At 44.1% G+C, this 16,061-nt stretch overlaps 1 protein-coding gene and 1 long non-coding RNA gene across 2 annotated transcripts in view; both read right to left on the reverse strand.

The window, feature by feature from the left end:
• Nucleotides 1-14,995, reverse strand: part of LOC309856425 (transmembrane 9 superfamily member 2-like) — a 100,593-nt gene extending 85,598 nt beyond the window's left edge. The window contains exon 1 of the mRNA XM_082717619.1: nucleotides 14,877-14,995. Within this exon, the coding sequence (XP_082573745.1) occupies nucleotides 14,877-14,915 (39 nt within the window). The 5' untranslated portion in view covers nucleotides 14,916-14,995. The remainder of the gene's footprint in view (nucleotides 1-14,876) is intronic.
• Nucleotides 98-14,863, reverse strand: LOC309856432. The gene is made up of 2 exons (XR_014307205.1): nucleotides 14,672-14,863; nucleotides 98-1,133 (listed from the first exon to the last, which is right to left on the reverse strand). It is a non-coding gene; the product is annotated as an uncharacterized lncRNA (long non-coding RNA).
• Nucleotides 14,996-16,061: the final 1,066 nt, after the last annotated feature.

Here is a 16,061-nt window from a genome sequence, read left to right on the forward strand (position 1 = left end):
CATGAGTTCAAATCCCATGTTGGGCATGGAGCCTACTTTAAAATAAATTTTAAAAAAATAAATTGTGGCTGCTAAAACATTTAAAATGACATGTGGCTCATGTCATATTTCTTTTTTTATTCATTAAAGCACTCTTAATATAAATAAATTCTGCGGAAATAATACAGCAAAACAAAGCCATGCACTGATACAAATTAACCAGTTCAGCTACTCGATATTTTTATGTTGTCTGTGATGATACATGGATTGCTCAATGTGTAATAAATTCTGGCATCATTCCTACCTGGGAGAGGCAACTTTTATTTTACATTGATGACTTAAGTAGAATACGTTTATTATATTGTGATTCAATGGTAATCTGAAAAACCTTTAAAATCACCGTAAGAAAAAAAAAAGCACAAAAAGAAAGAAAGAAAAGAAAACCATAATAATCACATCCTAGAGACTGTCAGGTGAACTTATCCTAAATATGTTCTTTAGCGTATTGTCGACACACAATATCACATCAATTTCAGGTGTACAACATAGTGATTCCACAAGTTCACTGGCATTCCATTTCTGTTGGACAGCTCCTGTCTGGGGGAGGAGGGTGGAAGGGGCAAAGATGAAAGAAGAGGGAGGGAGAGGGAAGTGTTGCTCTCAGTCTTTGAAAGAAAGTTCTCCCTCGCTTAGCTCCGGGGATCTTATTTTTCGACCTCTGTAGGAATCCTTGTAGCCCTCACCTTCTGCTCCTTGTGCTGTCCTATAATGCAAAGTGCTTGTATTTGGACCTAGACAGTAGTGTAGGCATCATACAACAAAGACAGCAGAAGAGCTGGTCATTTTTCCTTCTTGTCTGTCAAGAGCTTTGGAGAACAAGAGGTCACTTGTGTACGCTGAGATCAGTGCACCTCGCCATTCTGTCCAAGTTCCCTCGCTCTAAGAGGTCTGCATCCTCTGTTGATTGGCAGCCTGCGATTCCAGGCGGAACAAAGGCAGCGAACCGGCGGTTAGCAGAGGCCTGTAGAATTTAGTGACTTAACTCCTGGATCAGAGAGGCAGGAAAAGTGGCAGGAGAAAATGTACCAATGATCAGAATTCCGAGCGTTGCGAGGGCAGGGAGAACGAACTTGACCACGCGGACTGGAGAGGCCCTTGTAAAGATTTGGAGAAGGGGATAAGGTGATCAGAAGGGGCACCACTTTTGTGAGGAGGAACAAGAAAGAGCAGTAGAGCCGTCACGAATCGAAGCAACCAGAGCTTGAATAAAACTCTTGCGTTTTGCCACTATGTTACCACCCTTCTCTGGTCAGTCTTTGGCCGAAAAATTGTACGTGTTAAAATAAACGGGATGCTCTGCCAGCCTTTGAGGCCTGGGCTGGGACGTCTAGCGGCTGAGCTAGGGCCCCGCGGGCCAGGACTGCAGCGGGGACAGGGTGTCCTACTGACCCAGCCGGGGCGGCCCACCGAGTGCGGGGAACATGCTGGAGGAGGCTACCCGGGGCTGGTGTGTCACCCAAGTCGCCTACAGGAGACCGGCCCCAGCCCCTCCGGAGACCGACGAGCTGGAAAGAGCAGCCGTCAGCCTGTTTGCGAGCCTTTTGGCCCCGGCCCCGTCCTCATCTACCGTTCAAACTGGGGCTTTGACGTCTTCCATAAAAGCTGCCGTGATGTGTCTGTTAAACTCAAGACGTAAAGCATCACCGAGGGCTACGTCCCCATTCTCCGCAATAAGACACAGCCCTCCCGGTGTCCCCACTGTGTGATTGTCACCAGCTCTATCCACCTGAAAGGGGGGGGAGGGCTCATTCTGGTGGATTCTCTGTGCTGCCTGTGCTCCAGGAAGCCATTCACTAGGCAGGCCTGGCTTTGATCATGACCTGAGCTGAAGGCAGTGGCTTAACCCACTGAGCCACCCAGGTGCCCCAATAGGCTTCTTTTTTTTAAGATTTTATTTATTTATTTGACAGAGAGCACAAGCATACAAGCAGGGGGAGCGGCAGGCAGAGAGAGGGGGAGAAGCAGGCTCCCCACTGAGCAAGGAGCCTGCATAGGGGCTCAATCCCAGGACTCTTGGATCATGACCTGAACAGATGACAGATGCTTAACCGACTGAGCCACACAGGTACCCCCCTCCCAGCTACAGGCGTTTTATACTTGTTCTTTATCAAGTTAAGGAAGTTCTTTTCTCTTCCTAGTTTGTTGGAAGTTTTTACCATGATGCAATATTGAATTTTATTCAATTTTTTGGCAGTGTTTCTTAGTAAGACTATTAATATGATGCATTACATTGACATTTAAATGTTGAATCAGTAATGTATTTCCAGAATAAACCCCACTTGGTTGGATGATATGTAAAAAGAAAAAAGGCAACAACAAAACAAATAGGGCTGTGTTTTGGTATAGAATGCAAAATTTGCAAGGCTTTTAAAAGATAAAATTCAGGGGTGCCTGGGTGGCTCAGTGGGTTAAAAGATAAAATTCAAGGGGCACCTGGATGGCTCAGTTGGTTGGGCAGCTGCTTTTGGTTCAGGTGATGATCTGAGGGTCACGAGATAGAACCCCACATTGGGCTCCCTGATCGATGGGGAGTCTGTTTCTCGCTCTCCCTCTGCTGCTCCCCCTGCTTGTGCTCTCTTACTCCTGCACTCTCTCTCAAGTAAATAAGTAATTTTTTTTTAAGATTTTATTTATTTATTTGACAGAGAGAAATTACAAGTACACTGAGAGGCAGGCAGAGAGAGAGAAGGAAGCAGGCTCCCTGCTGAGCAGAGAACCCGATGCGGGACTCGATCCCAGGATCCCGAGATCATGACCTGAGCAGAAGGCAGCGGCTCAACCCACTGAGCCACCCAGGCGCCCAGTAATTTTTTTTTTTTTTTATTAAAAGATAGGGGCACCTGGGTGGCTCAGTGGGTTAAAGCCTCTCTGCCTTCAGGTTGGGTCATGATCCCAGGGTCCTGGGATGGAGCTGTGCAGGCTCTCTGCTCAGCAGGGAGCCTGCTTCCTTCTCTCTCTGCCTGCCCCTCTGCCTACTTGTGATCTCTGTCAAATAAATAAATAAAATATTTTTTAAAAATTAAAAGGTAAAAGATAAAATTCAAGAGAGAGAGGCAAACCAAGAGACAGAGACTTAACTATAGAGAACAAACTGATGGTTATAAGAAGGTAAGTCGTGGTTGGGGGGAAACAGGTGCTAGGGTTTAAGGAGGCCACTTGTGATGAGCACCTGGTGGTGTATGGAAGTGTTGAATCACTATATTGTACACCTGCAACTCATATTACACTCTGTTAACTAATTGGAATTAAAATTAAAACTTAAAAAAAAGATAAAATTCAAAAAAAAAAGATAAAATTCAAAGAAATTAATTTCTTAATGTAGGCTATGCCCCAAACTCCAGGGAGACATGGGTTTTCCCTTCTGTGCCATTAGGAGTATTTTAGTGGAGAGTGAAGAATACATTATTCATTTTATTTGCTTACTTTTCTCTCACGCTCTGCTGAAAGTAAGCTCCTTAAGCACAGGATCCTTTTTTTGTCTTCTGTTCCTAGCACAGACCCAGGCACTTGGTAAGAGCACGTGGAAGAAGCAAACTTTGTCTCTACCCTTCAAGGTTCTTTTGACTGGTCTAGGAATTACACGGACATAAGACAGATTAACAGGAGAAAAATCTAATTTAATTACGTACATATAGGGAATCCACAAAAAAAAAAAAACAAGAGATTTCAAAAACAGGAGAAAATGATGTTTGTGCTATTCTGGACTAAGGAGAAGGGAGTAGGGGTCTGAGGCTTCAAAAGGAAGGCAGACAATTCACAAGTAATTGGGAAAGAGCAAATATTTTGTGAACATATGTTTGCCAGGCTGTACAGAAACAATGGGACACAGAAAAAAATTTTAACCGACTTTGGTAAGTTCCCATCTGTCTACCACACCTAAATTATGCTCTACTATAGTTGTCTGTCACTATAGCTCCCTTTCTAGAACAGGACCTCTGTCTGGATTCTTTGGGGGGTGAGGGGGGGTGCACAGGGAGAGGGAGAATCTTAAGCAGGCTCCATGCCTAGATGCAGAGCCCAACACCCAGGGCTCTATCTCAGGCTCCTGAGACCATGACCTGAGCCAAAATCAAGAGGTAGATGCTTGGGGCGCCTGGATGGCTCAGTGCATTGGGCCTCTGCCTTCGGCTCAGGTCATGATCTCAAGGTCCTGGGATTAAGCCCCACATCGGGCTCTCCACTCAGCGGGGAGCCTGCCTCTCCCTCTCTCTCTGCCTGCCTCTCTGCCTACTTGTGATCTATGTCTGTCAAATAAATAAATAAAATCTTAGGAAAAGAATAAATGAAACAAGATGGGATCGGGAGGGAGACAAACCATAAGTGACTCTTAATCTCACAAAACAAACTGAGGGTTGCAGGGGGGAGGGGGGATCGGGAGAGGGGGTTGGGGTTATGGACATTGGGGAGGGTATGTGCTATGGTGAGTGCTGCAAAATGTGTAAACCTGGCGATTCACAGACCTGTACCCCTGGGGATAAAAATACATTATATGTTTATTTAAAAAATAAAATTTAAATTAAAATAAATAAAATCTTAAAAAAAAAAGAGTCAGATGCTTAACTGACTGAGCCATCTAAGCACCCCAAGATTCTCTTAGGCACTTAAGGGGAAGATAAAAGAAGAAAAACTTCCTAGGGTTCCTGGCTGCCTCAGATGGAGGAGTCTGCAACTCTTGATCTCAGGGTCCTGAGTTCAAGCTACACATTTGGAGTAGAGATTACTTAAATAAATATATAAACCGGAAAAAAAAAAGAAGAAGAAAAGAAACAGGGGCGCCTGGGTGGCTCAGTGGGTTAAAGCCTCTGCCTTTAGCTCGGGTCATGATCCCACAGTCCTGGGATCGAGCCCCACATGGGGTTCTCTACTCAGCAGGGAGCTTGCTTCCTCCCCTCTCTCTCTGCCTGCCTCTCTGCCTACTTGTGATCTCTGTCTGTCAAATAAATAAATATCTTAAAAAAAAAAAGAAGAAGAAAAGAAACATTTCCCTAGTCTTCTATTTCTTAATAATCAGCCTAGGGGAAAAAAAATAATAATCAGCCTAGGGAGGCCTGGCTGGCTCAGTCGGACTCTTGATCTCAGGCTCAGTGAGTTCAAGCCCCATGTTGAGCACAGAGATTATTAAAATAAATAAAACTTAGAAAAATTTTAGAAAAGAAAAAAAAAGAATCAGACTAAAATAATCCATATGGCAAGAGACTCACTCGTGGGTGTCAAATTTTGCCACCAACAAGCACAATGCATTGATTCAGAATAAATGAAAAGATGGAAGAATGAATACCATGTAACTTACACTGTCTCTGGGAATTTGTATATATTTTACTTCATTTAGAAGTCAAAAGAGGATGCAATCAATGGGAGTAAGTGTAGATAACCAGGATAATCCCACTTTTTTTTTTACAGCAGTAGAATCTGCATAGCTCCTGCCCATCCATCTTTGACGTTATGCCCCCGGTAGACAGGGTAGTCATTTTATGTGAGATAACTGAGGCCACGGGTAGCTAGTTTGCTTGTCCAAGTTCACACTGTAATAGAGGACCAAGTCAAAGGAAGGAAGCAGATCCCCTGATATCTAATTTAGTTCTGAAATATAATGGAATTAAGAGGAAGTGCCAGGGGCGCCTGGGTGGCTCAGATGGTTAAGCTTCTGCCTTTGGCTCAGGTCATGATCTCACAGTCTGGAAATCAAGCCCCTGCTCAGTGGGGAGTCTGCTTCTCCTTCTTCCCCTACCCCTCACCGCTGCTGGTGCTCTCTCTGTCTTTCTGTCTCTCTCTCAAATAAATACACAACATCTTATTAAAAATAATAGAAGGAAGGACCAAGTGGTAATAAAAAAGAAATACACTCATTTTATGGAGCTGGAAATTCAACAGCAACATCAGCTATGAAACATGTAAGTAAAAGCTTGAGTGAAGCATATGAACCTGAAGTTGGGAGCTCTCTTGGGCAGGGGTGCACAGACAGATTCAACCATGAAATTCGTGATACACAATGTCACTCAAACGACTTTGGGAGAGGAGAGAAACACAAAGAATGGCACTTCACAGAAGTGGGTACTTCAGGGGCACCTGGGTGGCCCAGTGGGTTAAGCCTCTGCCTTCCGCTCAGGTCATGATCTCAGGGTCCTGGGATCGGGTGCCGCATGATCAGGCTCTCCACTCAGCAGGGAGCCTGCTCCCCGCCGCCCCCCCGCCATCATCTGTCTCTCTTGTGATCTCTCTCTCTCTCTGTGTCTGTCAAATAAATAAATAAATAAATAAATAAAATCTTAAAAAAATAAAAGTGGGTACTTCGGCCTGCACTAAAGACAACGCGTAAAATGGACGAATATAGTGACTAGGTCTTTAATAGTTCCTTTTTTCCCTGGATTCTAACTATTTCGAGTTAAAGATATCCATGTGACAGTTCCCATCCTCTTTCCAGGTCTCTCTGGCATATATATACCCAAATTAAGGAGTGGAACAAAGGAATACTGTGGTCCAGTGAAATCATGCTCTATTTAAGCCATGTTTCTTTTTTTTTTTTAAAGATTTTATTTATTTATTTGACAGAGAGAGATCACAAGTAGGCAGAGAGAGAGGAGGAAGCAGGCTCCCCGCTGAGCAGAGAGCCCGACGCAGGACTCGATCCCAGGACCCTGAGATCATGACCTGAGCCGAAGGCAGCGGCTTAACCCACTGAGCCACCCAGGCGCCCCTAAGCCATGTTTCTGAATCAGCATATTGGGACATCAAAAAAAAAATAAAAAATAAAAAAAGAACTAATGTGCCACGGTAGGCAAGGGTGCCAACTCCAGGAGCCAAATCATACCTTTCATAGTGTGCTGACAGGGCTGGTCTAGCTTATCCCTGGGACCTCCTGCCTTTACTCACTTTTCCTTCCCAGTTTCCCCCAAACCTAGATAGGTTTCTTTCATACTGGTAGTGTAAATCTCATCATCTCATACCGTCCCTTAAAATCCTTTTCTGCACAGGGGGGACTAGCCAGCTCAGTTGGTAGAGCATCCCACTGTTGGTCTCAGGGTCATGAGTTCAAGCCCCACACTGACTATAGAGATTACCTCCAGAAAAAATTAAAATTTAAAAATCCTTTGCTAGGGACGCCTGGGTGGCTCAGTGTGTTAAGCAGCTGCCTTCGGCTCAGGTCATGATCTCGGGGTCCTGGGATCGAGTCCCGCGTCGGGCTCTCTGCTCTGCAGGGAGCCTGCTTCCTCCTCTCTCTCTCTGTCTGCCTCTCTGCCTACTTGTGATCTCTCTCTGTCAAATAAATAAATAAAATCTTTAAAAAAAAATGATGACCACAGTAAATCTAGTTAACACCCATCACCATACATAGTTATCTTTTCCCCCTTTTCTTTCTTCTTTCTTTTTCTTTATTTTTTAAAAGATTTTATTTTTAAGTAATCTCCACATCCAACATGGGGCTCAAACTCACAACCCCGAGATCAAGAGCCTATCAGGCCCCTCGCAAAAAAAAAATTTTTTAAGATGAAAACGTTTAAGATTTACTCTCTTAGCAACTTTCAAGTATACAATACAGTATGAACTATAGTTAATATGCCCTCTGTATTTATGTACTCGGCTTTTTGTCATTGCATTTTTGGGGGTGTTTTTGTGTGTGTGTGTGTGTGTGTGTTTTGTTTTGTTTTGCTTTGCATTCCACATGTAAGTGAGATGGTTGTCTTTCCTGTCTGACTTACTTCACTTAGCATCATGGCAAGAATTCCTTCTTTATTAAGGATAAATAATGTTCTGTTTTATATATTACACCACATTTCCTTTATCCATTCGTCCATTGATGGATATTTGGGTTGCTTTCGCATCTTGGCTATTGTAAATAACACTTCAGTGAACATCAGAGAGGGGTTATATCTTTTCAAATTAGTGTTTTCGTTTCCTTTGGATAAACACCTCAAAACGGAATTGCTAGATCATATGGTCGTTCTATTTTTAATTTTTTGAGGGGCCTCTGCACTGTTTTCCATGGCTGCACCAATTTACAACCCCACTAACAGTACACAAGGGTTCCCTTTTCTCCATATTCTTGCCCACACTTATTATTTCTTGTCTTTTTGATAGTAGCCATTCTAACAGGTGTAAGATGGTATCTCATTTGGTTTTGATTTGTATTTCCCTGATGATGAGTGATACTGAATATCTTTTCATGTGTCTGCTGTCTATTTGTGTATCTTCTTTGGAAAATATCTGTTCAAATCCTCTGCCCATTTTTATTTTTATTTTTTTTTAATAAAATTTTATTTATTTGGGAGAGAATGCACACACAGGGGGGAGGGGGAAGCAGAGGTAGAGGAAAAGAAGATTCTCCACTGAGCAGGGAGCCCAGATGCTGGGCTCAATCCCGAGGGGACCCTCAAGTCATGACCTGAGCTGAAGGCAGACACTTAACTGACTGAGCCACCCAGGTGTCCCTCCTCCGCCCATTTTTAATCAGATTAATTTGTGTGATTTTGTTTGTTATTAAGTTGCATGAGTTCTTTATGTATTTTGAATATTAGCCCATTATCATATATATGATTCACAAATATTTTCTCTCATTCAGTAGGTTTCCTTTTCATTTTGTTGGTGCGTTTTTTTGTTTGTCTGTTTGTTTTGTTTGCTGTGCAGAAACATTTTAGTTTGATTGAGTCCTATTTATTTATTTTTGCTTTTGTTGCCTTTGTTTCTTGTTATACCCGAGTTTTCCTGTCCGAGAGACCACCAAGGAGCCAACACCGATGCAATCACACGAGGGTTTATTCAATAAGCTTAAGCTTGGGCCCAAGTATACCCGACACAGAAGAGTAGGGACTTGGACCTTGAGCTTAGTTAAGGCAGGGGTATTTATGGGTTCCAGTTACTAAAGCAGGGTGGGGGTTTCTGGAACCAAAGCAGGGTGGGGCTTCCTGTTACTAAAAAAGGGTGGGGGGTCTCTGAAACCAAAGCAGAGTGGGGGTCCTTAGAACTAAAGTAAAGTGGGGAAAAGTTCAGGCCTTGGGCACAGGGGTCTGAGATGGCTGCCGGAGCTAAACCTGAGGTGGGATGGCCTTAATTTTTCTCGGCCTCTACATTTCTCATGTCAGATCCAAAAAATCATTACCAAGACCAACACCAAGAAGCTTACTACCTATGTTTTCTTCTAGGAGTTTCATGGTTTCAGATCTTACACTCAGATCCATTTTGAGTTTATTTTTATGCATGATGTAAACTAGTGATCCACTTCTATTCTTTTGTATCTGGCTGTTCAGTTTTCCCAACACCATTTACTGAAAACACTGTCTTTTTCTCATTCTATGTTCTTGGCTCCCTTGTCATAAATTAATTGACCACATATATTTGGGTTCATTTCTGGGCTATTTTGTTCCCTTGATCTAAGTGTCTGTTTTTTAATGCCACTACTATACTGTTTTGATTACTGCAGCTCTGTAGTATAGTTTGAAATCAGGGAGCATGAGGCCACAAGTTTTGTTCTTTCTCAAGATTGCTTTGGCTACGGGGGCACCTGGGTGGCTCAGTTGATTAAGCATCTGCCTTCAGCTCAGGTCACGATCTCAGGTCCTGAGATGGAGCCCCTGCTTAGCAGGGAGCCTCTATCTCCCTCTCTCTCTGCAGCTCCCCCTGCTTGTGCTTTCTCTCAAACAAATAAATAAAACCTTAAAAAAAATTATTCTGCAGGCAGTATATGTTTTTAAAAAAAAGATTGCTATTCTGGGTCTCTAATGGTTTCATACAAATATTAGGATTGTTTGTTCTATTGTCAGGTGGTTCTAGAAAAAACCTTATATTCTCTAAAACAAAAGGGAGCAGTGAGAAGGGTGGTATTGTTTTTCATTTTGGCCCATCTCCTTAATGTCTGGCTTCATAGAAGATAGCCAGATTCTCCTACTTGCTTCTGCATTCAATTTGTGGTGATATCACAGGTCACACAGCCTCAGGACTACCGCATATTCGGAATTATTATGCAATTTTTCATCTTGGAAACACACTGGATGTGTCTCTGGATCCTTCCAGAGTTCTCGAACCAACCTTTGAGAACCTCTTGACTAGAGCATTAACCTAGTGTTAACTGTGGACATAATGAGATATTTAGGAGTTAAAACTGATAGGATTTGGTGATGGATGGGTGATACTGCGGCCTGAGGCAGAGGGAAGGGTCATGCTGATTCACAGGCTGCTGATTTGCACAAGTGGCTGGGTAGTGAAGCCATGGCATTGGGAGAGGACCAGGTTTAAGGTGACAGAGAGAGAGAGAGATCAGGAGGGGTTTTTGGAACTGTTAAACCTGAGGAGGCCCTGAGAGTTACAGATGGAGATTAATTTTTTTCATTTAAATTCAATTTAGTCGGGGCACCTGGGTGGCTCAGTGGGTTGAGCCGCTGCCTTCGGCTCGGGTCATGATCTCAGGGTCCTGGGATCGAGTCCCGCATGGGGCTCTCTGCTCAGCGGGGAGCCTGCTTCCCCCCCTCTCTCTGCCTGCCTCTCTGTCTACTGTGATCTCTCTCTGTCAAATAAATAAATAAAATCTTTAAAAAAAAAAAATAAATTCAATTTAGTCAACATATATTGTATTGCTCGTTTCAGGGGTAGAATTTAGTGAGTCATCAGTTGCCTATAACACCCAGCTCATCACATCACATATCTTCCTTATTCCCATCCCCCAGTGACCCCTTCCCCCACCCCCACCCCTCCAGCATCCCTGTCGGTTCTCTAGAGTTAAAAGTCTCCTATGGTTTGTCTCCTTCTCTGTTTTTTATCTTACTTTATTTTTCCTTTCCTTCCCCATGTTCGTCTGTTTTGTTTCTTAAATTCCACCTATCAGTGAGATCATAGGATAATTGTCTTTCTCTGATTGACTTATTTCCCTCAGCAGAATCCCCTCTAGTTCCACCCTTGTTGTTGCAAATGGCAAGATTTCACAAATGGAGATTTCAAGCATGAATATATAGCTCTGGAAAGGAGACATAAATTTGGGAATTGATGGCTTATGATAGAAGAAATTGCATACAAGATGAGTACAGGAAGAGAGCAGAGGAGGGTCTAGGGCCAATCTTTGAAAAATGTCAACAGTTTGTAGTCTAGTAGAAAGCGATAAACTACAGTTGCTAGAGAAGAAGTAGGTGGAGAGGTAGGTGGAAAACCAGAACTATGTGATGTTCAATCTAAAAGGGCTTGAAAGCCAAAGGAAGACAGCCCTTCAAGGAGAAAGTGCTCAAGAACCAAAAAACAACAAAACAAAACCAAAAAAGCAAGTAAAATAGCAGACATTTAATCTATCTGATTTGGTGACACAGATGTTGTTGGTGACATGAGAGAGAACTATCTGAGGGAAAATTATCAGGAGAAAAGCCAGATTGGAACAGATTGAGCATTGAGTAACAGGTGATGAAATGAAGGTAGTTAGGGGCACCTGGGTGGCCCAGTGGTTAAAGCCTCTGCCTTCAGGTCCGGTCATGGTCCCACGGTCCCTGGGTCCTGGGCTTGAGAGTCGGGCTCTCTGCTCGGCAGGGAGCCTGTTCCCCCTGCTGTCTACCTGACTCTGCCTACTTGTGATCTCTGTCAAGTAAAGAAATAAACTCTTTTAAACAAAAGAAATGAAGGTAGTTGGTATAGACAACGTTCTTTTATTTGATTAACTTTTAATTGCATAAGTAATATAGAAATATGTTTCTCCTTTATAAAAATTAGAACGTTCAGGGGCGCCTGGGTGACTCAGTTGATTAAGTGTCTGCCTTAGGCTCTGGTCATGACCTCAGGGTCCTGGGATGGAGTCCTGCATCCAGCTCCCTGCTCAGCAGGGGGTCTGCTTCTCCCTCTCCCCTGGTTTGTGCTCTCTGTAGCTTGCTCTCTCTCTCTCTCAAATAAATAAATGAACCCTTTTTTTTTTTTTAAAGATTTTATCCATTCATTTGACACAGAGGGCTCACAAACAGGCAGAGAGGCAGGCAGAGAAAGAGGAGGAAGCAGGCTCCCCGCTGAGCAGAGAGCCCGATGCGGGACTCGATCCCAGGACCCTGAGACCATGACCTGAGCCGAAGGCAGCGGCTTAACCCACTGAGTCACCCAGGCGACCCAATAAACGAATCCTTTTTTATTTTATTTTATTTTTTATTTTTTTTAAAGATTTAAGATTTTATTTATTTATTTGACAGAGAGAAATCACAAGTAGTCAGAGAGGCAGGCAGAGAGAGAGACAGAGAGAGAGAGAGAGAGGAGGAAGCAGGCTCCCTGCTGAGCAGAGAGCCCGATGCCGGACTCGATCCCAGGACCCTGAGATCATGACCTGAGCCGAAGGCAGCGGCTTAACCACTGAGCCACCCAGGCGCCCACGAATCCTTTTTTAAAAAAGAATATTAAATCTCCTTTCCTTAAATTGTCCTTTATTTATTTATTTATTTTAAAGATTATTTATTTATTTATTTGACAGAGAGAGAGATCACAAGTAGGCATAGAGGCAGGCAGAGAGAGAGAGGAGGAAGCCGGCTCCCTGCTGAGCAGAGAGCCTGATGCGGGACTCGATCCCAGGACCCTGAGACCATGACCTGAGCCGAAGGCAGCGGCTTAACCCACTGAGCCACCCAGCTGCCCCCAAATTGTCCTTTATTTAAAAAAAAAAAAAGAGCATTACAGAGAAGACTAAAGTCCTCTGACCACTGCCATCAATCGTGGAGTTCTCACTTTCTGGAGGTAACCATTATTATTTGTTTGGTGTGCCCTTCCTGGCCTTTCCCATGTAGTAACATGTAATGTTGTCTATAGTATAATTTTACATATGTACATGCATATACACATATGCATATACTGAGGCATATTTTACATATACCTATTTTCCATATAGTATAACATTATGTATAAAGTAATGTACTTTAGTGTTTTAACAGATGTGCTACGGATGTCACGTACTAGGAGAACATCAGTATTTATTCAACATTCCTCTACTGATAGTTACTGAAGTTGTTTCCACTTTTGTCCCTAGTTGCTAACAATCCTGCGCACACACACAAAACTGCTTTATACACACTGGCCTGGGCAGGGAAGGCGACAAGAAAGGTAGGGCTCACTGAAGGTTTCATAGACACCACTTGTCCTTCTGATATTTTCACAGATACTACCAAACTGCCCTCCCAGATGGCTGTTCCAGGTTTTCTTCCCACCGGCAGTGGGATTCTCACAAAAAGTACTAATGACCCACTGTCCCACAATTTACTCAACTCTTTTGAGATGTTTGGTTGTGGAGGGGAGGAAAACTAGCAAGTGGTAGCCAGAAGGGGATAAAAGACTGAGTTGGGGGAGGTTCTTTTCTTTTTTACTTTCTTTCTTTTTTAAAAAACTTATTTATTTATTTATTTATTTTTGTAAGTAAGCTCTACACACAACTTTGGGGCTTTGAACTCACAACCCTGAGATCAGGAGTCAAATTCTCCCTTGACTGAGCCAGGCAGGCACCCCAGAGGGGATTTTCTTTCTGTCTTTTTTAAGACAGAGGGAGAGTCAGAGAAATCACAGAGGGAGAGGGAGAAGCAGATTCCCCACTGAGCAGGGAACCGGATGAGGGATTTGATCCCAGAATCCCGAGATCATGACCTGAGCCAAAGGCAGAGGCTTAACCAACTGAGCCACCCAGGTGCTCCGGCAGGGGGGTTTCTACATGAGAAAGGCTTGTGCATGTTTTGATGTGCTGGAGAAAGTTTCAGTTGAGCAGTGGTTGAATATATACAAGAAAAGAATTAATGACATAAAATTCCCAAGAAAGCAGGGGAGGTCACTGTCCAAAACACAGGTAGAAGAACTGGCCTTAAATGAGAAGAGCCATTAATCTTCCATTACATCGGTTCCCCAACTTGGTTGTGCAGCAGAGTTTCCTGGAGAGCTTGTCAAAGCACAGATTGCTGTCCCTTCTTCCACCAGAATTTGGGATTCTGTAGGTCTCAAGGCAGAGTCTGCAAATGTGCATTTCTAACAAGTTCCCAGGCCCTGTCCATGCTGCTGTTTGGGGATGGAGGCTAACTACACTGGGGGAGCCACTGTCCTACCAGCAGGAGGAGAGGAAGGCAGGATGGGTAGTGATATGGAGATCCACATGGTTTGGTAACCAGAAGATGAGAGATTACCCATCCACGGCCTTCTATATGTGTATGAAATAAGAATTGAAGTCAAATATTGGGGCGCCTGGGGGCGCCTGGGTGACTCAGTGGGTTAAAGCCTCTGCCTTCAGCTCAGGTCATGATCTCAGGGTCCTGGGATCAAGCCCCGCATCAGCCCTCTGCTCAGCAGTGAGTCTGCTTCCTCCTCTCTCTCTCTCTCTGCCTGCCTCTCTGCCTACTTGGGGTCTCTGTCTGTCAAATAAATAAATAAGATGTTTAAAAAGAAAATATTGGGGCACCTGGATGGCTCAGTCGCTTGAGCGACCCTCTCTCAGTCATGATTGTAATGCCGAGTGCGTTCTACGCCCTCCACTGCAGACGACCAGAGACACGAGTCAAAGCCAAACAGCCAGGGTCGTTTATTGCGAATTCGAACCCGGACCTCTGCGCCCTTGTTGCCGGTGACGCTGAGGTGTCATGCAGAGTCAGTGCAGGGTTTTTATAAGCAGGTACAGACAAGTTTTGGGTGGGGTACAAACAAATTTAAAAAATCATACCTGGGGACGCCTGGGTGGCTCAGTTGGTTAAGCAGCTGCCTTCACCTCGGGTCATGATCCCAGCGTCCTGGGATCGAGTCCCACATCGGGCTCCTTGCTCAGCAGGGGGCCTGCTTCTCCCTCTGCCTCTGCTGCCACTCTGTCTGCCTGTGCTCGCTCCCCCCCCTCCATAAATACATAAAATCTTTAAAAAAAAAAGTCATACCTGGTGTTGGTTGATTGGTGTTGGGAGCGCACGCGCCATCAAGCAAGCATTCAAACAGAAGCGAAAGTAGCCAGTTAGCCCGCGCGGTGAGCAAGCGCTTTTACAGAAGCAGAAGTAGCCGGTTGATAACACTTTCCGGCGCAAACAACTTTCGGATGAAGTAAAGTTTGTCCAGGCCTTTCAATGATCTCATGTTGTGGGGTGAAGCCCCACAAGGCTTCCTGCTTGCACAGGGAGTCTCCTTGGGATTCTCTCCCTCTGCCCCTCCCCCCACTCGTGAGCTCCCTCGCTCTCAAATAAATACAACTTCAAAATAAATTTAAAAAAAAAGAATTGAGGGGACGCCTGGGTGGCTCAGTTGGTTAAGTGTCTGCCGTTGGCTCAGGTCATGATCCCAGGGTCCTAGGATCGAGTCCCGAATCGGGCTCCCTGTTCAGTGAGCAGCCTGCGTCTCCCTCTCCCTCGGCCTGCCACTCCCCCTGCGTGTGTGCTCGCTCGTGTGCGCGCTCGCTCGCTCTCTCTCTGACAAATAAATAAATAAAATCTTGAAAAAAAGAATTGAGGTCAAATATTGTTAAGTTGGGGGGTGGGAGGGAAGTGATGCTGGGGGTAGAAGGTTAGAGAAGAGTGGAGAAATTTCTACAAAATGATTGCAGTAGGTAGGACAGTTAATTGACTAAAGATATGCAGTAAAATTCCTCATCTGCCCGACTGTGTCCATTTTTCCAGTAGATATGGAGAAATTAAATTTTGGGTTTCACCCAAGAGTGAGGTTTTTGTCACCTTAGTGTCTCAAAAAGACATCCAGTAGCTCATGCCAGAATCCTGGCCTCACTGGGGATTCCTCCCTCCCTCCCCATAGCCAATGTGCCACAAGGTCAATAGTTAACCCTTGGTATAGAGCTTACTCTTCTCTAGACGATGTTATAAATGTGTTGCATGTATTAAATTCATTTAATACTGACCTTTCCTGTAAGTATTATTATTATCTTCATTTTGTAAATGAGGACACCAAAATACAGAGAAATTAGTAATTTGCTCTAATTCATACAGCTTGGAAGTGGCAAAGCCTGGCTTCAAACTGGGCATTTCAGCACCTGCCTAGTCTTTAGGCAGGCTATTGTTGTACCCGAGTTTTCACATCCGAGAGACCACCAAGGAGCCAACACCGATGCAATCACACGA

Source organism: Mustela nivalis (assembly GCF_964662115.1).
Source record: "Mustela nivalis genome assembly, chromosome: X".
NCBI lineage: Eukaryota > Metazoa > Chordata > Mammalia > Carnivora > Mustelidae > Mustela > Mustela nivalis.